The 27645-nt window shown below is 43.0% G+C and overlaps 1 protein-coding gene across 7 annotated transcripts in view; it reads right to left on the minus strand.

Moving 5' to 3' along the window:
• Positions 1–1845: 1845 nt before the first annotated feature.
• LOC134050659 (multidrug resistance-associated protein 1) overlaps positions 1846–27645 on the minus strand; it is a 47920-nt gene continuing 22120 nt past the window's right edge. For 4 of the 7 annotated variants that reach the window (XM_062503870.1, XM_062503874.1, XM_062503872.1 and 1 more), the window contains 20 exons: positions 26273–26476; positions 23726–23872; positions 23269–23356; positions 22734–22803; positions 21776–21902; positions 20490–20666; positions 19280–19447; positions 18743–18920; positions 14566–14650; positions 13303–13441; positions 12224–12431; positions 11072–11382; positions 10016–10215; positions 9392–9518; positions 8918–9019; positions 7764–7910; positions 6666–6824; positions 5294–5460; positions 4511–4705; positions 1846–3345 (listed from right to left, as the gene is read on the minus strand). In XM_062503870.1, the coding sequence (XP_062359854.1) occupies positions 3237–3345; positions 4511–4705; positions 5294–5460; positions 6666–6824; positions 7764–7910; positions 8918–9019; positions 9392–9518; positions 10016–10215; positions 11072–11382; positions 12224–12431; positions 13303–13441; positions 14566–14650; positions 18743–18920; positions 19280–19447; positions 20490–20666; positions 21776–21902; positions 22734–22803; positions 23269–23356; positions 23726–23872; positions 26273–26476 (3108 nt within the window). In that variant the 3' untranslated portion in view covers positions 1846–3236. Of the gene's footprint in view, positions 4408–4510; positions 4706–5293; positions 5461–6665; positions 6825–7763; positions 7911–8917; positions 9020–9391; positions 9519–10015; positions 10216–11071; positions 11383–12223; positions 12432–13302; positions 13442–14565; positions 14651–16452; positions 16495–18742; positions 18921–19279; positions 19448–20489; positions 20667–21775; positions 21903–22733; positions 22804–23268; positions 23357–23725; positions 23873–26272; positions 26477–27645 lie in introns of all 7 variants that reach the window. The other 3 variants (XM_062503868.1, XM_062503869.1, XM_062503871.1) reach the window with 3 other exon arrangements.

Genomic DNA, 27645 nt, shown 5'->3' on the forward strand with positions numbered 1-27645 from the left:
GTTTACAGTTTCTGCTGGGCAAGTGCCTAAGATATCGAGGTCCAGTGCCTGCCAGTGCTCAAATACCAGGAAAGAATTATTTTCTCTCTACTTTCTTCAACTGTCATACTTGAGGGCACCAAAACAGGTAGAAAAAACAATTCCAAACCCAGATACAAGTTATGAGCACTCCAAAAGTTTATAAATGGATCTCAAAACCAGGAGCATTTAGAAATACTGAGATAAAAGTTAGGTATTTTTCCTTTTTAACTGAGGCCAAAGAAGAACCGAATTGCGTGTGTTGCTGGGTAATTCTGAAACAGACATCTTTTAGCATTCCATAATCTCCAATGTAAACATCATTAATTGGTCATTTTCGTTCCTAAGTTGGCAAAGAAGAGGGAAGGCAACAGGAGACAATAATCAAAACATACTTTCACACTGCTGACCTTTGAAAGGGCACAGTTTTGCTGTCAGCTAACCCAAACTAAGAACAAGCAAAAACACCATCAGCTTTCACACATCAAGTTGTGCTGCAAAGGCAAAAGAAAAGCAATTCCCAAAACTACATACGAAAAACCCATCATGTTTCAGATGTGCTGGAGTCCCCAGGGATATGTCCAAGTACTGTGATGAATCTGGAACTCAAGTCTCATAGAAGTTATCTGGAAGCTGGTTAAAGCAAAATATATAAAGGAGTTAACACTTGGAGATACCATGTAGGAGAAAAATGCTATCTTAAAATCCTTGTCCCATGATTCCAAGTTTAAAGCAATACTGAAACTGCTAAAGCCAGAAGATAAAATCGAAGATGCCATGCACTGATTTACACCAAGTTCAGGCTATACATGTACTAAGTGGCACTCCCAGTGCCCCAGATGTTCACAAGACACACAGAAATGCCAAAATGTTAAAGGAGTCAATGACCCAAAGCACAGTTGTTCCTGTGTCACATCACAGCGAAGAGATCTCCGTGTGGGTCAGGACTGGGAACACTTAGAGAAGTAGCTCTGTTCATACACATAAATTAGGGTGGGTTTTGTAGGTCACCTCAAAATTCTGGGTTTTTTTGGCAGACTCAGCTTTTCCAGATGTGAGGAATATTCCATGTTGCAGTAAATAATGTCAGCCAAGATATATCAATGTGCACTGAAATCAGATACAGTAAACTCAAATGTATAGCAGCTCCTCTCCTCATTCCTTGCCAGGGCTCTCCTAGGATGGGGTGGAAGGGGATGATCACAACGTGTTCCTGGAGGATGGCTGTTACCAAGCAGGAAAGATGTCTCAGTGGTATTCACAGTTCCTCCCCTGGGTCTCTGCAGGGAGCTGCATCTCCACCCTACTGTACAACACCAGCCACAGTCCTTACCCACAGACCCCCTGCTTTGCCCTGCACTTTGTTCCTATAAACCACATGCTCCAAGCATTCCACCCATCTGTCCATTAGAGTACTGCACAAGTGTTTGGGGATTTGAAAAACTAAACTCACAGCTCATCCCCAAACTCCCCAGTCAGCCTCTGCTCACTTCACTTCTACAGAGAAAAGTCACGCCAAGCTCAGGAGATGTGGCAGGCACAGGCCATGGACACCACTGGTGGTGACAAAGGTCCACAGCACTGAGGCTCCTGCCCTGCTGGATCCATCATTATCACCTGGTCTGCTCAGCAAACCACAAAACGACCCAGACCTACCACAGCACAGTTACCTACACTCATGGCCTCTTACCCACCACCCTAACAACCCCAGACATCAGGCCAAGCAGAAGGATTAGTCTAAACAGAACCAATAATTTCTACTTCTAAGGCAAAAAGCTGAACTGACAAAGCAAACCCTTTGTCAAACACAAGGCAAGAAATAACACATTTTCTTTCAAACAATTTTTTACTGCAAGTTCTTTGCAAATATTTGCATTGTCATTACAAAAAATACCAAAGAAATTTTCATTTTATTCAATTTCAGAGAGTCATAATTTACAAAAAAAAATAAATAGCTTTACTCTAAGGACAACAATTGTCTAGTATTAAGGTCAGCAATATCAGTCACAGAAGTCCACATTCTCAGTGCTGAGTATCTGGATCCATCTGACTTAGTTTGCTTTCTTCCAGCATTTTCCTTTAAAATAAGACTAATCAGAACATTAGAAAAGTAACTTTTTTCTTACCACAAAAAGATGAAAGTTCAACCAGACTCCACTGCCATTTTGTTAGACCCTTCCGACATACGCCTTTAAAAACACTAATTATTCTTTTTAAACAACAGAACATTTTCCCACAAAACTTAAGAGTCAACAGCAGCAGCATGAAGGGCATGTTTCTTTGATATAAGGCTAATGGTCCTTGATGTGGCAGAGCTGCTATGAAAGCACAGAACTGCCAAAGTCAAGGGTGTTACAATCAACGTCACCCTGAGCCCGCAGCCTCTGCTCAGGTGAATCCTCACTGCTCAGCCTCATCCCCACAGGTGTCACCAGCACTGGGCACCCCAGCTGGAATTCCTGAGTGAGCTGGGTGTAAGATCAGGGACTGCACACAGCAACGCTGCACCATTTGGTTCTGGAATGATTGTCATTCTAGACACGCTAAAATACTGCTTGGAAGTTGACTGTGCTTTTTCACATCAGCACTACTGACATGACAGTGAACTTGCTGCTCTACGCTGTAAACACATGAAACCTTTAGGACAATGCATAAAGCATTAACCATGTACAGTAAATGCCATAATGAGAAAGTCTGGCACATATTTTATTTCACAAGAAGTAAAATCTTTGGACTATAGTACTATATGTCACAAAATGTTCCGAGTGCATCCCACAATAGACGGCTCATGAAATGAGGAATCCACAAACAAGCAAATAACTAACGCTTGCAAAAATGTTTAAAAAAGGGTGGGGGGAGAGAGAACTACAGAACATAAGAGAAGATGAGAAGAAAAAAGCTTTTCTGAATTTCTCTGATTAATCACTCTGCCGTACATTTGAGCGTATAATGGCAGATTTCAGGCAAAAAACAGGAGTCTCTGAAGTGTCTTGCACAGTGCATGAGCTTCTCCTAGGCGGCTAAAATCAATACTAAGGAGAAATAAAAAACAAGAAAAAAATTGCATCTTTATGTTGCTTCCATTGCCATGCTCTAGTTAACTTCACTGTGTCTGAAACTCAGCTGTATGGTTCGGGTTCCGTCCAGCTCAGGAGAAGTTACAGTTCTGCAAATGGATCACCTCCCTCTTCCCCACAGTAAATAGCCAAGTTCAAATGCTACACCAAGCCTGAATCTTTGGCCATACTATAGAAAATGCCTTTTTCCTGAAGTAGTTGGTCTGGGGTACCACACTCCACCACTTCTCCTCTCTCCAGGACTAAAACTCTGTAAGGAGATGGAAAAAAAAAAAAAAAGTCACAAGATGATCCAGAAAGCCAGTGAACATGGATATATGAGTACAGAGACTGCAGCTGTTATTGCAAATGAAGACAGTGCTGACTGTGTGAACAGGCTGAGGTTTCCTGTCCTTGCCCACCTCTCTGCAGATGATCTGTGTGGTGCATTGTTTATATAGCACATGGCTACCCAGCCATCTGCAGACACAGTGCATGGTTACCCATCTCCTCCTGCAGGGGAGACTCTGGACTGTGCTCTGAGCCAGGAGTGAACTGGCAGCACTTGTCAAGGTGTGAGGGCCTGTAAGACCCTGCAAGAGCTGGGATAACCTTCCCTTACCACCTCTCCACACCAGCTGCTATTACACACCTTCTGTGACAAAACAAAAACATGCAACTGGCACAAGGAAGTCCACCAAGTCAGTGGTCAGCTCACTGTTCAAGCACTGTTCCAGCTTCCCCCACAGATGGCAAGGCACTGCAGAGATGGTCACCAAGCCCCTGGCAGGGGCTGCTGCCTGGTGGCACCACTGCCACAGCCGAGTTGGGTGCTCCCCTGCTGGCAGTGCTCCTCTCTCTGATCTGTCACTACTGACACCACAAACACAGGGTACAAAGGTACACTGAAATCCTACCACTGGTCACTTTGCCATTCTGTGGGAAAAGGGACAAGAGAGCCTAAAATTGAAATATGAGATGACAACAACCCGGCCCTCAACTGCACCTCAGCAAGGCAGCCAAGCATGAGGGAGGCTGTATGAACTATAACCAGAAGGGATGGAAAGTGAAACACCAAATCAACTTCAGAGGGCAGGATCTGCCCCTTTGGACTCCTTATGCTGTCTGTGCCTAAATTATGGCAAGACCCAGGAACTTGTCTTGCCTCTCTCCCCTTCCCAGTTTGCCCAGGCAGGAGCAGCACAACAGCAGCAGCACAACAGTGTGACAGAGGGACAGGAGGAGCTCCCAGGCCAAGCACAGCCACCACAAGCCAGAACACACATACCCTATCCCTCAAAACAGGGATTCCAGCAGCTCTGTGCAGAGGCAGCTAAAAATGAACCAGTAAACATCCAAATAATACAAAGATTCCCATTTTAGTGGAGCACAGTGCAGGTCACACAGTCAGCATAATAAAAGCAGCATCACTTTACCTCGTGTAGTCCATGATTGTGTTCAGCCTATGTGCTATAGTTAACACAGTACATTCTTCAAATTGAGACTTTATAGTTGACTGTATGAGCTTATCTGTTTCAAGATCAACAGCAGCTGTGGCTTCATCCAGAACCAGGATTTTGGACTTCCTGAGCAGAGCTCGTGCCAGGCACACCAGCTGGCGCTGCCCCACACTGCACAGATGGGATGGGAGGGTGGGGAGAAAAGTCAGAACAAGTTTAGAGCATTTATTAGTATTCATTTTGAAACCTGGCAGTTCCTTGTTCTAAAGACAAGGTGTGTCTTACTATTTCCCTGCAGAATATCCAACAGCATCCAACTACATCCCCCTCAAATGAGGTCCTGGCAATGTGCTAAGAGAACAGAAGTGGTTTCAGCATAACTGCATCTGGCTGATTCACTGAATCAGTGCAGTGTTGAGGACTGGACTTCAAATGGTTTCTACAAACTAAATGTATAAAACTCTGATAAGGTGCAAATAGAAAGTGAACAGCTTCCTTAGAATAACTGCTGCTGTTTAAATGCTTTCCAAGGCTGCCCAAGCTGAAAAACCTCCTAGCATTCACAGTATTTGTTAAATTATTTGAAATTCCCAAACTCAAGAGCTGAAAACATGTTGAATAAAACTTAGCTGGTTGATTGCCTGGTCACACATTAAGAATTCTCCAGCTGCCTCCCCAGATTCTCACACAGGGCTGGGACACTAGAATTTTCACAAGCACACTCATGGTTCAGTTCAGCACACATTTTCTTTGACCTACCTGAGGTTCTCACCACCCTCAGCACATTCATGATTCAGTTTATCAGGAAGGGATGACACAAAGTTTTTCAGGTGAGCCAATTCCAAAGACCTCCAAATGTCTTCATCAGAGTGTTGGTCAAAAGGATCAAGGTTCATACGCAGAGAGCCAGAAAACAATATTGGATCCTGGTCATGGGAAGAGGTAACTGACAATGTACACAGAACATGGCAAGTGCTCTGAAAATATTTATTAGATAACAGAAGGAAACAACACGTACAGATGCAGTTGCAAGTAAGCTAATTATACAGAATTTCAGAGTGAGGACTTTTTTTTTTCCAGTGAAAAGTTACTCTCCCTCACTCCTATTCCTTGATCTTTCTTGGGGGCCTGACCTCTTCCCTTTGCAGATTCTTGCAGTCCAGACCTTTCTATTAGTCAGTACTTCATGAATTCAGGAAAACCACCCAACAAAACAAACCAAAACACCCAAACCCCAGCCAGCTTTCTTTTTACTGGACCTCTAGGCTAAAAAAAAAAAAAGCCCTTCCTGCTCAACCTTCTGTCAGCAGAGACTACAAGGTCAACTTTTCACTTCTTAGGAAATTAACTATCTGTAAATATCTCAAAACTCTTCAGCTGCCATATTAATGAAATTACTCTTTTTGTTTCCTCAGACAGGAAGAAATACTATTTGGAGTATTTGGAAATACTGATGCCAAACAAACAAAAGGAGAAAGCAAAGTCCCTCCCCAGGATTTCCAAAAGAGATGGTGCAGAAAACCTTTTACAGTGAGCTCACTTGTTTTTGCCAGCGTGCTGCAATGGTAATTCAAAACATCACATTTTATAGTCTTACTTTGAATCAGAACAGGCAATAAAGGCTACACAGTAAGAAGTAAAACACTTGAGACTAAATCTAATGCTCATAAAGCTATATTCCCAAACATTTAGGACTATCAAAACCACAGCTGCTGGGCTAGACTGGGATGGTTATGTACAAGTTTCTGTGCAAGAACAGCAGAGTACACATCGTGCCCAGCTGACAAAGGGTTCCCAAGCAGGTGTTCAGCTGGGATCAGCCCTTCCCACTCAGGCTGAGCTGTCTGTAGTATGTAAGTGATCAGCTCCTGAATCCAGAGCCCAAGGTTTTGCTTCCACAACACAGCTCAGCCACAGCCAAGTTCCTACTTGTTACCTGGCACAGGCAAATTGAAACCAGCCTAGGGAAAAAAAGCTTGGTTTCAAGTCCATGAAAGAGCCAGCTGAAGTGACTGAATTTCATAGCACAGATCAGAGGAGGAATTACAATTTTCTCCTCAGTACTTTATGGAAAGAGCACTGGAGTGCAAAGTGCAGAGGAATTCTGGCAGTGGCAGGATTTTGCACCTACCTGAGGGATGATGGTGATCTTGAACCTCAAGTCATGGAGCCCAATCTTTGCAATATTAATCCCATCAATAATAATTTCACCTTCAGCTGCTTCATTAATCCGAAACAAACCCAAAGTAAGTGAGGATTTTCCAGCTCCTGTTCTTCCAACTATTCCAATCTGTTGGGAAGAAATACAAGAACAACTTACTCTGGGAAAGAGTTAAAGCATTTCCAAGCATTTCCACCTGAAACCAACACATTGTCAAACTTTTGGGGTTATCCACACCAAAAGCTTTCAGTTTCACACTGTATGTTTTACTTCCCAGTTAGACTTAAGTCTTGATCAATTCTTCTCAAATATAAAAAATTGCTGCTTTGGTTGGCTGATACACCTCTTGGCATCTGCCCATTCTAACCATTTAAGGTGGCATTCTGCCCATGTTTGTAGGTAGAAAGTGTGCACTCAGGAGAAAACAAATGCCCAGTTGGCTACCACAAGGAAGCTGGATAGTAGATCTGTCATAGCAACCTGTTATGCTGCTGTGCAACATCACATTATTAACAGACATCAGAGAATCCACACAGGACTGGGGTGGGATATCTGAGTGCATGGGCAAGGAAGCAGGAGGAGAAACACACAGATCAGCTTAGCCAGATCCAGAGAATCTGCTCTGAAGTCCCATTTTTTCCTGCAGTCTCACCTTGCAACTTCTGCCCCACTGGATCAGGCTTCCCTCCTCTACTGTAGGCTATTTTCCTGAGATTATAATTAACTTAATCTCTCTGCAACCTACTCCTCTTTGCTTACGGCAAACAAATTAGCAGAATTCCCTGGGAAAGGGAGACAAGACAGGATAAACTTCACCTCCCAATGAAACCAGGCCAAATGATACTTGGCAGCCCAACATAAGTGTCTCTTCATCCATGGTGCAGAACACACCTCGCCGAGATCAAGGGTGAGAGCCCACAACATCTGAAGTTACAACAGGGCCGATTCCACAGAAGCTTTCCTAGCTCTTAAGAACCCCAAACACGTAAGAGAACAGGCTTAAACCCCTCTTCTGCTTATGCATGCACACCTGTGAACTCAACACTCTGCTATGAATTCAGTCATTACCTTTTCACCCCCACTGATGGTAACATTTATGTTTTTCAGAACCAGGTCCAAGTCCTCACGGTAGCGCAGACCGTAGCCTCGGAACTCCACCTTCCCCTCCTCGGGCCAGCTACTGGCTGGGGCTGTTTGCTCAATGCTCCACTCAGCCTGAAAGAGCCACACAAACACCTCTGATCAGCTCCTGCTTCAACCAACACGGGCTCCGAGGACTCAGATTGCAATTAAGAAAAATCCTTTTTCAGGGATAATTTGCAAAAGGAACTGTGATGAGAAGAGTGGAAGAGTTGTCTCACGACAGATTAAATGGTGTGAGTAGCCAAGGGCTTGGCAATCTCAAGTCCCACTTGCTGGATGAACTTTCCTCTTGCCAATGGCAGAGTCATGCAGGCAGCACACAGACAACCTGTCTGTACACCCCACCATGGCAAGGAAACCTCTGGGGCAGTCACACGTGCAACTAGAAACTAAAACATTAATAAGCTGGTAAAAAGCTGCTGCCTCAGCCTCCCAGAGAGGTGAGAAAGGAAAGAACACACCCCACTGCATTCACTGCCACTGCCAAATAAAAAGGCTTTTACATGTATAAATACTAGCCTGCTACCAAAACTTAAGAAAAAATTCTAGGAAGGGTCTTCATAATGTTTGGTTGCAAAAATATTGACCCAGGTAAGGTTCAAGTGACAGGCAAAGCAAAGAGAAGACCCAGGGAACTCTGCAACCATAAAGGGAACAACAGCACTTTAAAGGACTTATGAGATTTCAATCAAAACAGAAAAAAGGAAAACCTTTTTATTCCTCATGCTAAGTGCAAAAAGAGAAACAAATAAAACCATGATGTTTAAAGTCTTAGAAAACCAAAACATTTGTGCTGCCCTACTGCTTAACCTTGAACTAAGCAGCAGGAACTTACTAGAACTAAGAGCACATTTCCTAAACAGCACTGTGTAAATAAATACCAGTGGAAACACCACAAAAAGCTCCAACAGTAACTTCCCAATGTGCCCCAGACGGCTCCTGGCAGGCACTCAGAGTCCTGAGCTCTGTCCCACCCCTCAGCTCATAGCACAGGCCCACCCTCCAACCCATTCAGTGGGCAGCTGAGATCTCAGAACAGGGCACTGGCTTCCACAAGGGTGGTGGACAGCTCAATGTACCTCCTTCTCCATTTCAGAGTATTCTTTGACTCTTTCAACAGCAACAATGTTGGTTTCCAGCTCGGAGGACATGCGAACCAGCCAGTTCAAGTATGCTGTAATCTGCAAGGACAAAAAAAGTCAGAGAGCAGTTTACACTAAATAGGTTACTCGCAATAAATGGAAAACATGGAACGACCAAAGCATTGCAATTTCATGGAATGCATAAGCACAGGCAAGACCTTGGCTAATCAGTGCTGGACAGGAGGAAAGGCTAAATGCCATTAAGATACATGGGACCAGACACCTTGGCCACATCCCCTCACACAGGGAAAGCACAGAAGAACTTCCCAGCACCTTCTCAGATATTATTTGTAATATTATTTTCTACGTTCCTTATATAAGTTTTCCATCCGAAGCCAAATCAAGGTTCAGACCTTCTGATGCAATCTAGTGATTCAGAGGGTTTGCTCTTTTTAGAGAAGGCAGAATTACCTGCAGTGAGTAGGACACCGAGAGGCCAACCAGCCCTGCGCTGAGTTTGTTGCGCGCAATCACTGCAAACAGCGCTGCAAACAGGACAATGCAGTTCCCCACATACTCCAGACGGACAGCCAGCCACCTGCAAGGCACAAAAACATCTTTCCAGTACTTCACCCGCAGAGATCAGGGACATGGACAACAAACAGTCTGTTAGACATCTTTTTTTTGTAAGATTAATAATATGGCATGTGTGTCCTGCTGGTGACACAGGCACTGCAAGATATGTGAGGCTCTGCTTCAGCAGCATGTGCACCTAGAAGCATCCAAAATGAATGAGTCTTTCTGGTGCATAAATTCCTGTCTTAAGTACAACTGCTTTCTGAACGTAGGGATCAATAAGTCAAAACTTTTAAAAGAATATAACCCAGAAGCGAGGCAGGAACTCTCAGAAAGGTGAGAGATTCAGAAGTAATTTTAATCACATAAATTTGAACAAAACATCTCTGAAATAGATCTATCCACACAGGCTTCCTTTCCCTGGACAAGCATGCCAAGAGCTGACTGATAAGGAGCACAACCAGCAGATGCACATCCTCCCCAGGTAACTGCTGTTCCACACTGCAGCCCCACTGGTACCTGTTTGCAACAATGCTTGGGTAATAAGCTTTCTGATTCTCATCCACCTTCATGTCATTCTGCTTGATGAAACGTTTCTGCTCCTCAAAGGCTCGGATGACACTGACTCCCAGGAGAGTCTCATTGAAGTGGGAATACACGGGAGAACGACTGACAGACTCCAGGCGCTTCAGCTGCCGTGAAGTGGCCACATAAAATCTCTGCAAATCAGAGTATGAGAATTATGGTTACACCCAGATTGTGTCTGGAAAGACAAGGGAAATCATAAATAGTTCCCTGCTATCTGGGCTGTTAGGGACAGAGAATCAACTTGCACATGGGAATACACCCCTCTCCAACACTTGTAGGCCTAAAAGGACCATTACATGCACTCTGCTGCCTTTAAATAACTACAAATCAACCCATCTCAGGCCACAGCCATTTTCTCCTCTTTCTTTTATCAGCAAGTTTAGTTCTATAGTGTAAAACACACATATCACCACTTTAAGGTTTACTAATGGGAGCCAAAACAATTTACAAATTCAATAGCCAAGTTCAAATCTCAGCTGCTTCTCCTCGATCTGTGCTGCCTCTACCAGTTTCCAGGACTAAAGCCAGAGTGAAGCAAGCACACCCTGCCCACACAGGACAGGAGTGAAAGGCTGCCATCCACTCTCTGGCTCTGTAAACAAAACTCTGATGAAACAGGCATATGAGCAATACACACATACCCCTCCAAAGGCTACTCTCATGTCTGGAAAGAAGTCTTGGAAATGCCCACATTTTCTGTATTTGGTCTCTGAACAACAAACTGTGCAAAATTTGCCACAAAATCTAATGGCATTTTTATAAAGTAGGTATTAAAGGATTAACTTCTGCACAGAAGCTATTTTATACTTGACAGAGGAAGGAAATGCTGTGCTAATGTCAGATTATCAGCAAACCATGCAAAGCACAGTCAGCCAAGCATGACTCAAATGCAACACATTAAAATCCTTGCTTGTGCAGGGTAAGAGCTGTCTTAACTAACCGAGGATGTGACTGCTGCTCCTGGTTCCCCCAGGTAACACTCTTTACCTGCACAAACAAGTAGACAAGTCCCAGAGGTGGAATGATGACAGCAGCTATAGGTGTGGCCAGCAGAATGATGATACAGGCCCCAATCACGTTAAATGTGGAGCCCATGAACATCTTGATGATGGGTGGAATGGTGGAGTCAATGGTGTCTATCTCCTTGGAGAAACGGTTCACCAGGTTCCCACTAGGAGTACGCTCAAAAAAACTCATTGGAGACCTGAGCACATTGTGCAGCAGGTTAAGGTGCAGGTGTCGTGATGCAAAGATTCCTCCTATTGACACAACCATTGAGTAGCCAAACACAGCAATACCTACAAAAGGAGACTCATTATTAACTGCTGCCACCTCTCACACAAAACGTTTTCCACATTTTGTCATCATTTAGCATTAGCATGTATCTAGAACAATAATCCTGAGAACTAGGGTTCACTTCAGGTAGACTCAGCAAATACATCAAGTAGTTACAAAAATAAAACCAGTGAAAACACCACATTCCTTTCATCGCTTCTCCATTACAAAAATTTGTGTAATATTTGAACACTTTCCCTGAGCAAAAAAAAAAAAAAAAAAAAAAAATCACTGAATGGCTCTTGGCATTCGTTTTTTATTGTGGGATTTTCATGGCAGTTTTGAAGTGGGGTACTTGGGGTGTTTGGTTTCATGGCAAACAAACTCTAAACCACAAAGAGGAGACAAAACAAAACATCACTGAAGCAGCCTCCCCACAGTGCCCTGGATGGAGGAGCCTCAAACTGCCAGAGCAAAGCCCATTCAGGGCAGCTGAGCCTGGCTGGGGCTGCAGGGAGGCAGCACAGCCACAGCCTCCTGTGACAAATTGCCCCTGCAGACCACAGACCACAGTCTGCTGACAGGCCCAGGAGACACTTCTTACATCAGACATTCTGTCATAATTCTAGTTCATCACCCAGCAAAACACTTCTCACTTCGAGAAATGTCGTTTCCAAATGAAAGGAAAAGCACATTTTGTAACTGAACAATTGTACAGGTTGGTTTGCTTGCCTTTTTTAATTCAGGTTTTTAATTTTTCTATGAAAAACCACACTCAAATCTTTTGCAAAATGCTGCTGCAAGCACCAAGAGCATTAGAAACACTGAATCAGAAAATCTTAAAATACACAAGACCAAGCAAACCTTGAGAAATTCCCAGTGCTCCATATACTCCCAGTCTGAGAGTTGTGTTCTGCTGTGTCCCATTGATAACAGGATCATCTGTCCATAAACTCAGCCAATAGTTGGAAGCCAAGGAGGCTATATGATTACACATAAAGAGGAAAATGGCCAAGAAAGACATAAAGAGTCCAATTGCTTTCATGTAGTCCCAGTACACTGATGCCTTTACCTGAAGACAGAAGACAAAAAGAAATATGCATTCTCCAGCTAGGTTTCAAAACCAGCAGCACCTATTTAAAGTCAGTATCCCCTCCATGAGGCCATGAAAACACAGCAGCTGCACTCTAGAGAGCCACTGCTTGGGAACACATGCTGCAAAGCATTCCATGGAGACATGCCAAATCCAACATTCCCTCAGGGCAGGCACACATCATCCTTTCCATGTCATCCAAGGGAAGGGAGGAGCAGGGAGGGAGCTGCCTGAAGTACCACAGAGCATCAGTAGCAGAGCCAAAGACTTCACTAAGGAGTTCCAGTTTCTGGCTCTCTGTACCACAAGATTATAAAGCCTTTAAAACAACCCTTGTTCCACATGGCTTGTATCCTGTGATCTATCTTTAACCAACAACAAGCAATCCAAGCTTGGATTTGAGCAACGTTGCTTGGAGGTGTAACTGCCCCTTTCCCAGGAACCTCAGTCTCAGGCTTCTCAAAAGGCCCTGGCTATCCTGGGATTATGTCTACAGTGGAAACTTGGCTTAAATTCATCTGAGCCAATTGCAGTTCCTTACAATGAAGGGCAGTTTTCATTAGGTCACCTAATTTTTCACAACCTCTCTCCAAGAAATAGCTGCTAGGTTTTCATTTCTCCTTCTACACTTTGATGCTGTCAGGCCCATCATCTCACACAAGTTTTGTGTGAGATATTCTTTACTCAGGCAAACATGGGGCTCAGCAGAGGGCACAGCAACACTTCCATCAAGTATGACACAAACAGCAAGTTCAAGCATTCACTCAGCCTGTTTTCACACCAGTTACATGGTCTTCAGAAGTTTTCCTCTGAAACTTTTTCCCAAAACTGAGGGAACTGGAGACCTTACCCTCCCAGTCTTTGCTGTGTCAGCCTCTGTCAGCTTCCAGGAATTCTTCTCAGCAAGAGGCTTCTGCAGCTCTGCTGTGCTGCTCTGGTGCTGTGGCTTCCCAGCATCTCTGCTGTATGTTGAAGAGTTACTGAGTTGCCTGTTTGAAGACAATTCTTTTTTAATCTCAGCTTAACATATGAGAACACAACTAGGCTTTGACAGTAGCCACAGCTCCAAGCCAGTGTTTTACACTCCTATGGAGATGTCCTAACCTGCTATCACATTCCAGAGGTTCCTCAGGCCTCCCTCCTGCCCCCAGTGCCTCTCCCAAGCCCCCCTGACAGCATTCAGCTCCCAAGTATCCATGGCCAGGTGCAAGTAACAGAGTCACCAGGTAAAGAAGTCTTGTTTGCACAATCACACTCCAGAAAGAAAAATGCTTTGTGACCATCAAGATCAGTCTTTCCAAACCCCATCATCAGCACAGCAGCTGCTGGAGTGCAAAAAGGATACCCACACTCCCCTCAAAACAGGCCATTTAAATCCCAGGCACTCATTAGCTTCCAGAAATACAGTGCACCATAAGAACAGAGGCACTATTAGAGTACCATAAGGCATAGACTAGGAGATGGTTTTGGAAAGGCATAATCAGAGTGATTGCAAGCCTTAGGTCCACTTAGCATTTCATCCCATCTGACAGCAGTAAAATGCAGAAGCCTTAGGAACACACACAACAGCTGGACTAGCCAACAAAACACTCTCCCTTTTATACAAGCCAAACCCACAATATCTTGCTACAACATAAGAGTTTGCTCACATGAAAAGAGTATCATGAGAGCTGTGTGTGTGCAGACATGCATGTGCAAGTCTGTAGCAGCCTGGAGTGGGGCTGCAGCCCCACAAGTTCAAATGCCCCATGGCAGCAGCTGGGAGCCAGGGGCAGCTCCCAGGCACAGAGGGCCTGATCCCAGCCACTGCAGAGATCACCTTGTGCAGACACACAAAATGTGTGCACAGCTCATCCTGCTCAGCCAGACAGGGGCCTGGATGAGGCTGTGTTTGTGGGGGTGCTCCAGGTGCCTCTGCAGCATTTCCTGCTGCTGCACCTGGAACCACAGAGCAGCAGCAGCAGCTCAGCCTTTCCCAGGCTGCTGGATGCAGCAGGATGCATTTTCCTCTAACAAATACCATAACTATCAAATTACTGTTTATCCACATCTGAGTGACTGGATTGAATGGCTGGGGGGCAAGAGGGGGGAAAAAAAAAAAGAGAACACACACCTATGCATCAGCTTCCCAGGGGCTTCATTTACAAGGCCTCCATTTTCTATAGGCTTGCCTTCCTTTGCAGATGGACTGTTTGTATCTGAGAGTGTGAAAAAGTAAACATAAAAAATGGTTAGGCAAAGAGACACAAGCATTTCATTTCAATCCTAATCACCAGTTGCAGTCTTAACAGGTAAAAAAAGCAGGGAGCACAAGTATTTACAGATGCTAAGAGAAAACTGACCAGGTGAACAAATGAGTTTAGCTCCCTAAAATCCCCAAGAGGGTTAATTGCCAAGACAGAGAACATGTCTTTTTCTAGCAAATGTAGGTCAGTAATAATGTAATATAATTATGAGGACGTATTTTATGTTCAAGCATGCAATACCAAGTCACATGTGACCCACTCCATGGAAACAAACCCAATGCTCTTGCCACTCCTTTTCAAACCACAGCTTCTACATAGTTATAAATTATTTCAAAATGCAATGAGAAGACACTCCATAAATGATGGAGTGAAGCTGTAAGAATAGCAGGCATGTGCAGTAACTTTGAGCCGTCCTGCAAAGCTGAGCAAGAAGAAATGTGCAAAATCCTGGTGTTTCAGGCCACTGTAGGAATCAGATGACTTTAAGCAAGAGATCTTTCCATTAATTGTTATCCCACAACATCCTGCTTGTACCAAGATGCAGCACACGTGAAAAAACAAAACATTCCAGAAGACCTGTCAGCTTGAAATATTCACCTTTTCTGCACCATTTAATTCAGTGTAGTTGAGTGCCGTGAGTAAAACTTCTAGGTACAGGTTATGTCAATTTTCCTCATAAAAACCCAATATCTGACTCCTAAAAAGTTAGCTGTCAGTAAATGAAACTATTTTCATGTATGGAAGTTAATTCGGAATTTGCAACAAGTTTTGCATTTTTGAAGGACCTATGCATATAAACTGTGCAAAGGTATCGACCTGAATACACTCAAAAGATATTCAGGAAAATTTGTGTAGATCTAGAGTATGACATTTTCCTGGTTTTATATGAAAGCAAAATATATGCATAAAACAGACCATCAACACATTAAGTGTGGGCTGCTTCCCCTTCTGTGTCTGCAAACTGAATATTGGTTCATTACTCTAAAGACTCCAAAATCAATTGTTCAGCTTGGTCTTAAAAAGACAAAAAACATAAAATGTGAGAAAGTCTGATTATTTAGTTCTTATTTATGTGAATAAGATCAAACCAAGATGGGACTGCTGGTTATTTTAAGTACTTGGCAACATTTGTTTTGAAAGGTTCCCATATGAAAAACAGCAAGCACTCCAGCAACATACTGCTCTAGAACATTGCTGAAGAAAACAAAACCACAAATAAACCACCCTCCCCTAGAAGCTCAAATTTATTTTTTGTATGCTATGGAGATTTCTTGCTTATACTGCATTTAGCTCTGAGAACAAAAAAATGCTCAAGACTGTCACAGTAAATCTGATATTTGCACTAAGCCCACTAATGAGGGTTCTACTGAAAAAGGTACCCAGAAATTATAAAAGGGAACAGCTGTGAGTACCGAACACACATCTGAGAACAAAAGGGACCCTCAGGGCTCAATCCTGAGTGACACTTCTCTTTGATACACTCACTACATTTCTAGGTCCAGGGTGTATCTGTGAAGTTGAAGTTTCCTCATGGAAGCCCCTGAGACACAGAACTGCTGCTGCTGAGTTACCTACAAGCTGCCACACACCAGCTGCTGCAGCTCACACAACTAAGGACATGCAAACCATACAAATACCTCCTACTGTGCAGATAAAATTCTTCTGATAATGACTCAGTTTCTTGTAAATAAACTGCAGCTACTCTTATTACTCCAAGGCAGGCACTAATACAAAGCCACATGGCAAACAGTTACCTGTTTCCAGAGGTTGGATCCGTCCTTCTAATGAATCTGACTCTAAAAGCATATATAATTAATGGTTTTCCCAGAACACTCTCTACCATTTTCAATCTTTACAACCTCACATACAAAACCCATACCAGAATCAAATTTGCTGAAATGGACCTATTTTTAACCCCAAGCCACAAACACAGCTTTCCCACACAGAGAAGAAACCCCATGAAACGGAGGATGGGGAAGGCAGCAGTGCAGCACATGGGCAGATGTAACCCACAGAATCCCAAAGGGAGAGAGGAAGGCTGGGAGGCGACAGGGACCAGAGCTGCAGCCAGACCTCAGGGGCTGGGTAGGAGGAGAGGCCTTCCCACCCTTGGAGCAGCAGATGTATTCCAGCCTGGAAGCACCAGCCCACTCTGTCCTCAGGCTGCCAGCACAGAGCTTCAGACATCAGGGAGCCTCCCTTGCAAAGTGGGTGTGCAGATACCCTCCAGCTCAGTCTGACTCCCATCACAGACTACTGCGCTCATCCAACAGCCTGTGATTCTCAGCAGTAGTGACCTTTTACAAATCCAATAAACATAAATATTATCCCTGTGAATCAGACAAACAATGCCTCTACTTTTCACTTTTTACCACTGGCAGAAGATCACTTGACTAGAACTGATGAAGAAATTTGCTGCAAACAGGCCAACCCTGTGATACAGCAAACCCCTCCAGATCACCAGGGTAGTACTGAAGTTAGAAGTGCCTCTTATTAGAAAGCTGCAGAGACTCATGGCAAGAGATAAAGCACTGGCTCACTTTCGAAAAGAAAACTCAGTAATTAAATGGAAAAATAAAGTAATTTAGTTTAATGAAAAGGATTTCAAAACCTACTTTTCCACATTTGAAAATGGGAGGAGACAAAGACTTAAAGAACCGAAAGGCTATTAAATGAGGCAAATCTTCATATTAAAGTTAACTTGTTAACTGCCTAGGGAAGCAGGGAGAGAAAATTAATTTGCCTGCAAATTTCACATACACTGAAGACTGCCAAAAGTCTGACTGTGCCCCAAGTAGCTACAGAAGCCCCCACAGAAAACACACAGAAGTTCACCTGATTCTGCTCCCACAGAATCTCTTCTCACAGTGAGACACCACCCATGCAGTATTTGCTGTTTAGAACATCCACCCAAACCAGCACCCCAGTCTGCAGAGCAACAGCTGGAATTACCATGAGACCTTTCCAAGGGAATGCCAGCCCATAGCAGGGCAGCCTGAGCTTGAGCTTTGAGATGATAGATCATCCCCAAATCCAGCTCCTTGGAAGAAGGAGAAGATGCCACCTCACACAGGCAGAAACAAATCCTGCCCACTCTCAGATTCCAGGGGCAGTCTGGATCATGGAGCTTCAGAGAGCAAGGCAGACCATCCCAGACCTCCCACAGGCAACTCTGAAATGAGCACCAGAAGCAGATCCTTGCCAAAGGCAGCTCTTCAACACCTCTTTAATACTTCCCAGCTGCATCAGTGCCAGGTAGATGTGGCACCACTTCCACTCTCCCCTTGATGGAAGCATGAGGAACACACCAAAAAACTCTAGGGAACGGGAAGGAGTCAGTGGTTTTCCAAATGGAAGACAAAGCAAAAAGCAGGGTCACGCCCCTCCTTGTTCCCAAAACCTTCTCTGCACATGCTCCCAAACTTGTGTCCAACTTAACCCCAGCCAGCACAGTGCAGGCACCCCTTGCACTTCTCAGCAGGAGCATCAGGAAATCATCACAGGTAACCCAGTGAAGAAAACAGGCTGGAGGCAAAGACTAATTTCCCCTATTAAAATCCAATACTGCCAACTGTCTTCACATTAAGAGAAAAAATAAATCTCAAGTGTATTCCTGTACCAGGGCAGCTCTATAGCTGTTTTGTAAAGCAGAAGCAGGAGTCAAGGACAGCAGCTAGAAGATTGAGCTGCTTCCTCCTCCTCCCCATCCCCCAAGGAATTAGTTGCATAAAGAAGACATATCTTAACAGAGACAGGAAGGGTGTATAAACCCCAGCTGGCCTTTATGCAGTCTCACTACCATCTGAATTTTGCACTGAGAGGAAATTTTACAACAGATCTGTTACACATTTTCTTAATTTCAAGAAAGAACGTGTGTTTAACCTCACAACCTTCAACACCCTCAAGAAATAAGCACCTCTACCTATACAGGCAATCACAAGAAACAGCAATTTCTTTTAACTTTACTACCAGTACTACTGTTTTTCCTGTAACAGGACTCCGTTATTAACAAGACAGACATCCAGAGTTTATTTGTGAGCTTACCACTGTTCTCCATGGTTTGTTCAGCATTGGCGTAGGTACGAAGAAACTCAGCAAAAGCCCCATCTTGCTCCAGCAGCTCCTGGTAAGAGCCCATCTCAGAGATTTCTCCATCAGTCATTACCAGAATGGTATCCATTTGAGGCAGATAGTTGATTGCATGGGTTACCAAAACACGTGTCTAAAAGGCAAAAGAAAATAAAGGGTTTCTGTCATCTCAGATTAGTGAATACCATGGTTGGACCACAGCTCTTTACTGCTTGAATTCTGTGTATAATAGAAGAGTAATGAGGGACAGGCATGCAGCATTTTTAAGAGAACATTGTCTTGATTTCTCCATCAAATAACTTGGAATTACAGAAACCAAAGCACCCTGCAGTACAGAAATGTGAGTGCTTTATAGAAGTCCTCTAAAAATTGCAGAAAGATCCTTTCATTTTTCAGATGCTAGAAACATAAGTCTAAATATGCAACTTGACAAACTTGGAATCAGTTGAACTCAGCCAAGAAAAAGCATTCTCCAGAGACATTATAACATACTTTATTTCTCAGGATTCCTTTTGGTCCGATAACTTTTTCAAAAATATGTTTCCCAACATGAGCATCAACAGCTGATAAAGGATCATCAAGTAAATAGACATCTGCATTGCAGTAAACTGCCCGAGCAAGACTGACTCGCTGTTTCTGTCCTCCAGACAAATTCACACCCTGGGGAAACAAGAAAACACAATCCTTTACTTACAGCTGAAAGATGTCCTCTTTCTACAGTTTATGAAAGACACAAGTCAAAGATGGTTTATTTAAATTAGAGGAGTTTCAACATTGCATGAAACAGATCTCCACAAATAATTTACTCCCACAAGAGTATAAGCTATCAGTCACAATCCTCTTGCAAGGAAGCACATCTCTTCTGTTCTCACTGTCAGTGAAGGGCTAGCAAAAAAAAAAAAAAGTGTTTGCTAGTCTTGTAAAGCAGTTAACCCTGACTAGCCTACCTAACTCTGTACATTCAGAGGCTACTTTTCTTCTCAGCTGTATTTCTGCAGTCTGCCTCTGATTTAAGAAACAAACTCTGTTCACACTGTACACAATGTGACTGGCCTGCTGACCAACAAGGAAGATAAAGCTGCACCTTTACTGCAGGTGGGGCTGCCAGTACTGTGGCCAGCTGGGAGCTACAGTCCCCTGCACCCAGTCAGAGCACACAGCCCAGTCCCTGAGAGCCCCCCCACCCACTGCCAGCTCCTGGCACGGGGACACCAGGTCCTGCTCCCACAGCTCAGCATCGCCCGTGCACGGCCCCAAGCCCCACATCACGCTTGCTTTGATGTGGCCAGTCCACATCAAGTCCAACCAAGGGCCAGATTTGGGGTGATGGTTGTTTTTGTGCCTTGTGCTCCTGATTTTTTGGAGGGGTTGAAGGAGTGTTTGCTTGTTTTGAACGAAACTGAAGTTTTCAGATTTTTCTCTTCCTGTTTCTATATATTTTTCTGCTCTATAACCGTGGCAACTTACAAACAATTAAAAACTGTCACTACAAGATGGTGTTATATTTGTAACTGAGGACAGGTTACTTCCCCTTTTAGGTTTAAAGAGAAGGAAAACACACTTCAAATCTGCCTCTTATTCTCGAGGATTTCTGCTCTGAATGTTTTAAATTCAATACAGCTTCAAGATAAAGTACAGTAAGAGGCACACAGCCTTAGCTACCAGCAATAGCCCTGTTATGGTGGAGTGGGTATTGAAATACCTTTTCTCCTATTTCTGTTTTGTCTCCTGAAGGAAGAATCTCTATATCAGGCAGCAGGGCACAAGCCTCAATCACACGCTTGTACCGGCTCTCACTCATCTCCCTTCCAAAGATAATGTTATCTTCCAGAGTTGCATTTTGGACCCAGGCTTGCTGAGGAACGTAGGCTACAGAGCCCTGCAAGAAAAATAAAGTTCAGTAGTTTAGACTAAGAGTCTGTACAGAGAGTCAAGGCACAGCAGGGCTTTGTGAGGCAGGCAGTGCTAATCACCTCACAAATCACCTACGGCCATTTCCAAACAAAGTAGTTCTTGGGCTCCTGCCTCCTCCAAAATGTTATTTTTATAATCCTCTCTACAAGTGAAAGTAACAAAGTGCATTGGTGGAAAATAAAGGACTTCAAACAAAATACGATTAACATAAACCTGGAGGAAGCATTTGTTTAGAGAACGTTTGCACAATTACTGCATGTCAAAAGTCATTACTTCTTTCATATAATTATAAATTATGTTCTGCACAAAAGGGTTTAATCTGGAATGCAAGTGTTTAACAAAGGCACCCTGGCCAAGCAGAGGAAGTAGATTTCATATCAAAGTCACTTTTCATATCAAAGTCACTTCAAAGAAGGAGACTGAGATAATGCAGAGGATCTTGCTTTGAGTATCAATTCTGCCTTTTCTTTCTGCACTAATAATTAGCGATTCAGATCTCAACTAGTTTATTTTTCCACAATAATTTTGAAGGTGGCCAAACTTACAGACTTTTACATGCAATGGATTTGCCTTACTTTTAAAAGTAATTTTCTTTCCAGGTCATTTTCTCTGTTAGCTCTGTGCACTTCTGATGTCTACGAAGAACAAACTGCAACAGCAGCTTTTCCCACGTCCTCCCATGTCACAGGGAGAGAGTGCACCCTCCCTCCTTGCAATTCTCTGATGTCTGAGCAGGTAGAACCCAACACTGCTCTTCCTCAGAGAATTATGTAACAGGGTCTCCCCATCTCATACTCAGCTGCTAACAAGACTCACCAGAAGACTCATCTTAGAGTGCTCCACTGTTTTATTTGGCTAAATCTGACACCAACAGACTTGGATGCTGTTGGGTCAAGGCTTAACAGGGAATTACACAGAGTGCAGGCTAAGACATATACATGGTTTGCCAGGAAAGCAGGCTAAAAAGTGCATTCATTTGAAAGGCTGTCTATTCTCTTTTCCCACCACTTGGAAATCCAGAATCCCTCTGGCAATACCCACAAACAGCTGAACAACTCTCCAGACATGTCACACCTTGACAACCACGTAGCCTTCCTTTTTGTCCATCTCCCCCAGTAATGCAGACAGAAGTGAAGACTTTCCACAGCCAACTTGACCAACAACAGCCACCAAGGAGCCTTCAGGAACAGTGAAATTAATGCTGAAATAAAGTGCACATAACTCAGCCGTGCTTGCTGGCACAACCCAGTAGTTAAACAGTCAACTGAACTGCCCATCTAAAACCAGGTGCAATGTGAACACCCACTGCAAACACTGACTCAGCACTGAAACCATAACTGTTTGAAAATCCAAACCTCCCGCTCTGAAAGCACCCAGTTCTCCCCATACCTAGAACACAGAACATAATCTTAATACATAATTACTCAAAAGGGGAAGAAAATAGAAAGAAAAAAAAAGCACTGTGACCCAACCTTGCCAAGATTTCTCTCAAGTTTCTTTCTATGAACACAAATGTAAATTTTTGTCCCAAAGAATTTGCCATTTAAGGCCCAAGAAAAAGCAGCCAAACGTAAGGAAGGGAGCAGGGCACATGGAAGACACAGCTTGTAGCTGCATCACTGCTTTCTGCAGCTCAGGATCCAGGCCAGCAGAACACAGTGAGAATCAGGCTGTAAAATGGAGCCTGAGGACATGGGCACAGAGGAGGAGCAGAGCTGACAGAGGGGCTGAGCTGGCTGCACCCCCAGATGGAGCTCATCCCATCTGCACAGAGCCTGACATCTCCTGCAGCTCCCTCTTCCCTGATCCCTACAGCTCTTGCTACCTCCCTTTATGCATTCCATAAATGCAATAAACTGTAAACCACTCTACTTCATAAAGAAATAATTTTACATATATATAGAACTGATGTTATTTGTTCTCTTTCTTTATGGCAAAACAAACTCTTCTCTATATGTACTTTATAAATCAAATATAGATCATTAACGATGCAGTAAGATTATGGAGTGGAATAAAGGGTACTAATCTTTACCTGTTCAGCAAAGGAGGATCAGTTTTGGCCCAGCTAAACGTTGCATTCTTCACAACAATGCATCCTTCAGCTGCAAAGAGAAAACTCATATTTGTAAAAGCACCAATGCAATCAGCTAAACTGTGCGCTCACAATCCAAAGTTAATCCAAATGCACATGGGCAGAGGTATAGATCTACTTTTTCAGAAGAACAACAACCCACTGCTTTCAAAAAACTCGTGTTCTGCTTTTGCTGAATTTAGCAAGACAGCAGAGGTTCCAAGGTTACCCTTACTCAGGAACCAGGAAGTATATGAATGTCAGCTACACAGAAACACCAACTAATTCAGCTGCATCTCCAGCACTGCACAATCAGTTGTGGAGAGGAAAGAAACTATCTGAGAAGGAAGAAAAACCTTTTCATAATTTTCATTTTACAAACTCCCTTCTCTGTTTTCTGGCTCAAATTTATCAACAAAACCCACCTAAAATACAGTAAATTTGTTTAAGAAAGCAAACCTGCATACATTGACCTGCCACAGGCAAAGAAACTCACCCTCTTTGATGGGACCCCTGACTATGCTGTCTGGATCTAACTCTTCATGAGACAGGAACACCCTGAGGCGCTTCAAGGAGACACTGGCCTGCATGGAAAAAGGATGAAAAACTATTTATACTCTGCCTGTTACATTTAAGTGCTCACTGTTTTGTGCCACATACACATTATATCATTTTTACGCACTCCTAATCCCTCCTTAAATCAACTTCATAGTTGCTTGGATAGCCAAACTTTCACTTCCCAACCCGCAAGAAATATGGGGGATGTAAGGAACCTATCCAGCATAACAGGGATTATTTCACTAGCACAGCACTTAGCACACAGGAACGGCAAAGTCCCATCCAGGGGTGGCCACATTTCCCCAGTGGTCATTCTCTACGCAGGGGAATGTAATTTTTCCACCCAGGGCCTCCTTCTGCACCAAAAAAACACCTATTAATGACTCAAGTCTTACTTCTACTATGTTGCTGATGACCATAGGAAGCATGTTCAGTGGAAACCTGAGGATGTTGAATAATGCCAGAGAAACAAAGGCCTTCTGAGCATCCAAGATGTTCTTCTTGTCTACTGTGACATACACAGCAAATGTGGACAGGGCAACCTGAAACCAAGTGTAAAGGCTGTAGTGAGGGTCAAGTCTTAAAGCCACCAAGCCAGAAGTACACAGTGTGACAACTGGAATCAGACTATAAATCAAAGAAAGGGGAATGTTCTGATAACTTCTCTTTCCTGACAACACTTTCTGCAAAACAAACATATGATTAAAATCTGCTGTTGTAAAAAGAAGTTGATGGCTCCTCTTTAAAAAGAGGTAAGTGCTCACTTTGCTCACATAGCAAAGGGGAAACCACAAATGACCCAGGCTATTTCTGGTCACACAGCAGGAGAAGGGAAGTAGAGATGATCACTGGTCTTTCTTCCTGATGTCTTTCAATTTTAAGACACTCCTCAAAGTATCAGATATTGGATCAGTAATATATTGACAGAAAAATTAGAAGCACCCCAATACTAACCTATTTTATAGCTTGTAGAGACTACCACAACCCTAGATTTCCCTAGGAAAAACTTTATCATGGACCAGAAACTTGAAATGTTATTGCATTACAGAGATGAAGCCTTTTCTGTTGTGAACTGTTTCAGTTTCATACTGAACAAGAAAACGACCCTGAATCATTTATCATTAATCATAAGCTATAAAAATAATTCCAAAAATCCATATACTCATTTTTCAAAATATGTCAAATAAATTAAAGTAAAATTAAAGCAAACTAAGTAAAAACAGATGTTTGCTTTCACAACTATTCCCTTCACAGTGTTTCCTTCCACAATACCCTCACACCTCACTATATCACAAGATCCAGCAGCTTTTTCCCACAGACCGCCACTTAAAACAAGAAATCAAGGCAGATAAACCTCTGGCATCCTCCCTCCTAAAATACTTGAAATAATGAGCTCTCCACCTAAGGGTCAGTCTCATCTAAGCACAGCATCCACTGAAGATGTCAATATTCCTGTTAAAAAGTCTGACTGCTGTGAAGACATGTATTGTTCTTGGTGCAGCAGCTGACTCAGCTGTGCCTTGTACAGTAGCTTGTTTGTACAGCCCTTAGTTTGGACAGCCATAGCCCAGGCAGAAAACCCTCCCATGGAGATCCAAAACAAGACAGGGTCTAAAGAATAACCTCACAAGCAGCACGTCTGCACTCGTGTGTTAGCAGCAATCACTCTGAAATACACCTCACCAGCACACAAAGCCCTGCAAAACCAGCAGCTCCCTGACACTGCTACTAAACAAGGCTTTTAAAAACCCTGGCCTTAGAAATGGGAAGGAGCAGAGGAAATAAAAGTTTCAAAGGTCAAAAGTGCTTTTAAGTAGGCACTCAGAATAATTTTGTCATCAAAACATACAAAAAGACCCCAAAAATCCAAGAAGTAATATGCTGAAGAGCAGCCTTGCACTTCAGGTTGTGGTCCAGTGGCAAAGCCCCCACAGAGCCAGTGCCACACATCCCCTGTGTGTGCTGCACAGAGCTGCAATTACACCCTTCTGTCTTCTCAGGCTCCACACAACAGCACCAGGGAGTCCACCTGCAGAGTTTTATTTAGAAACTTCATTTAATAATGTATTTGTATTAAGATAATCTCAGACTTCTTTTAAGGAAGGCATTCACTTAAGAATGCAGCTGATGCCTCCTACCCAGGGTACTGCTTCTCTGCCTTTCATCATGCCCTGGGCATAATGTAAACACTGAAAATGTTTGTAGGGAAGGAATCTGAGACTGGAAAGTACACTTAAACACCTTCAACTGGAACAGCACATACTTTATCCTAATGTAGTCATGGCTTTTAATTGTTTCTGCAGACAAGAGCAATGGCCCCTCATTCTGATAGGGTCCGAAGCAATTTTGACATGATCTCACTCTTCTCTCCCTTGTATCAGTTGAAATGTAAGCTAACCACAAACACAGGAGGAATGTTTTGCATATCATGGATTTTTATTTTTTAAGTAAGAATTTGAAGCCATCTCAGGCTATGCAATGGTTTTGACTCTTACACAGATGCTGGGAGAATCCCAGCCAGAGACACCCCTGGAACACAACATCCCATTCAGTCAGGAACTGCAATGTAAGCACCTGCTGCTCTTAGAAACATCTTGAAATGAGGGATTTTTTTATTCTCCTAAATCTGACCAGGCATGCCATCTTAAATTCCTCAAATACTCTACTAAAAATAGGAGGGGATGCAGAGGACAATTTTGTTTTCCAATACTTTGGCCATTAACTTCTAGAATACATCCAAGTTGGATGTGACTGAGTTTCAAAGAAAATAGCAGTGCCTGTCCATGGAAAAAGGGACCCCTAAGTGTTCAAGGATCCACCATTCTGGAGGGCATTTTGGTTCAACTCGTTAAAACACAAAACCAAAAAAGAAGGCCTCAAGTGCTGCCTTGGAAAGCACAATCCCAAAAAGGAGAGAAGACTTCTAGATCTGTTTCACTTACCAAAAATGGAGCACAGACCCAAGTGAAGGTTGCCATTGCAGCAAGGTAAGCAGATTTTTTTAGGACTTGGAGTTCTTTCTGTCTGATCTCTAATACCTTCTCTCTAAAGGCTAATTCCCAAGCATAAAGTTTCAGAACTTTAATCCCATTGAGAATTTCATTCATCAGCTTAATTCTGTTGTCTTTGCTCTTCATTTGAGCCACCTAAAAACAACATTGCAAAAAATAATTAACAGAGCACAATACTTGGCAGAACTTCAAAGTTCAGAGCTTTGTATTTTGCAATGGCAAATTTACCTCATTATCATCAAAAGCTTACTAGGTTCCCAAGCAGGAAATCTGAGATACTATCTGAACAAACAAATATGCAGAATTAATAAGACGTTTTAAATCAATTAAAAGAATTCTTCACGTAACTATAAATGCAAACCAAGATCAAAAACAAGTGTAGCACTGGTTTAAGTGTGCTTGACCCTGCAGCAGGGAGCCCTGGGACTCAGGTGCAACATGCAGTTAACAAAAGCCAGCGTAAGATGTGCAGCTTACATCTAACCTTAGACCAAACTTCATTTTGCTTTGTTTTCAACACTTTCAATGGCTTTCTGATGGTGTACTAAGGCAAAAAAAGCTCTCCATTCAGGAATTCTTAACCTTCCATCTTCCTAAAATATTGTAATAAGGGCAGTGCAAAGCTGGACTGCTGTTGAGTCAGCACAGGCAGCAGAATGCACTGGTACAGCCGTGCCTGTGGCAGGTCAGGTATCCCAACTTCTCCCCTGTAGGAACCAAATGCTGGAATATGTTTTAATGAACTTCTAGAGCTAAAAGGTTTCACTTGGATATATCAATCTCCTCTGATATTCAGTAACTTCAGCTAGTAGTGAAGTCTGCACCACGACACGTGGTGGGGCTGCTAGGAGTAGTTTTAGTGCAGTAGAAAACTTGAGTTTGAGTCTGCACTTAACTTATGCTCACTCTCTGTAACAATCTGATTCTCACCAAATAAAATCAACAAGGGATTGAAAACAGCCAACTACTAAGACTTCATCTCTCCAGGAAACAAAACAAAAAATATATTAAAAAAAAAAAGAAAAAAAAAAAGAAGGAAAAAAAACAAGCCACACATCCTGGAAACACGAATACATGAATATTTCATTCATGGACATTAGGTTCATTAGGCGGACAGTAGTTTACCTCTGCACCTCAGTTCTTTGGCAAGTTAAAAACTGAATTAATTCCTAATAATTCAATCATTGAACAACTCATGAAGCTGCCTTGGTCTTCACTACTGCAGCTTTTTAGACCATTACAGACAAGCTGTAAAGCTGAAAAATACATGAGTTTGTTTATTCTGAATACACAACACCTCTGAC

This window comes from Cinclus cinclus, chromosome 16 (genome assembly GCF_963662255.1).
Source record: "Cinclus cinclus chromosome 16, bCinCin1.1, whole genome shotgun sequence".
Taxonomy (NCBI): Eukaryota; Metazoa; Chordata; class Aves; order Passeriformes; family Cinclidae; genus Cinclus; species Cinclus cinclus.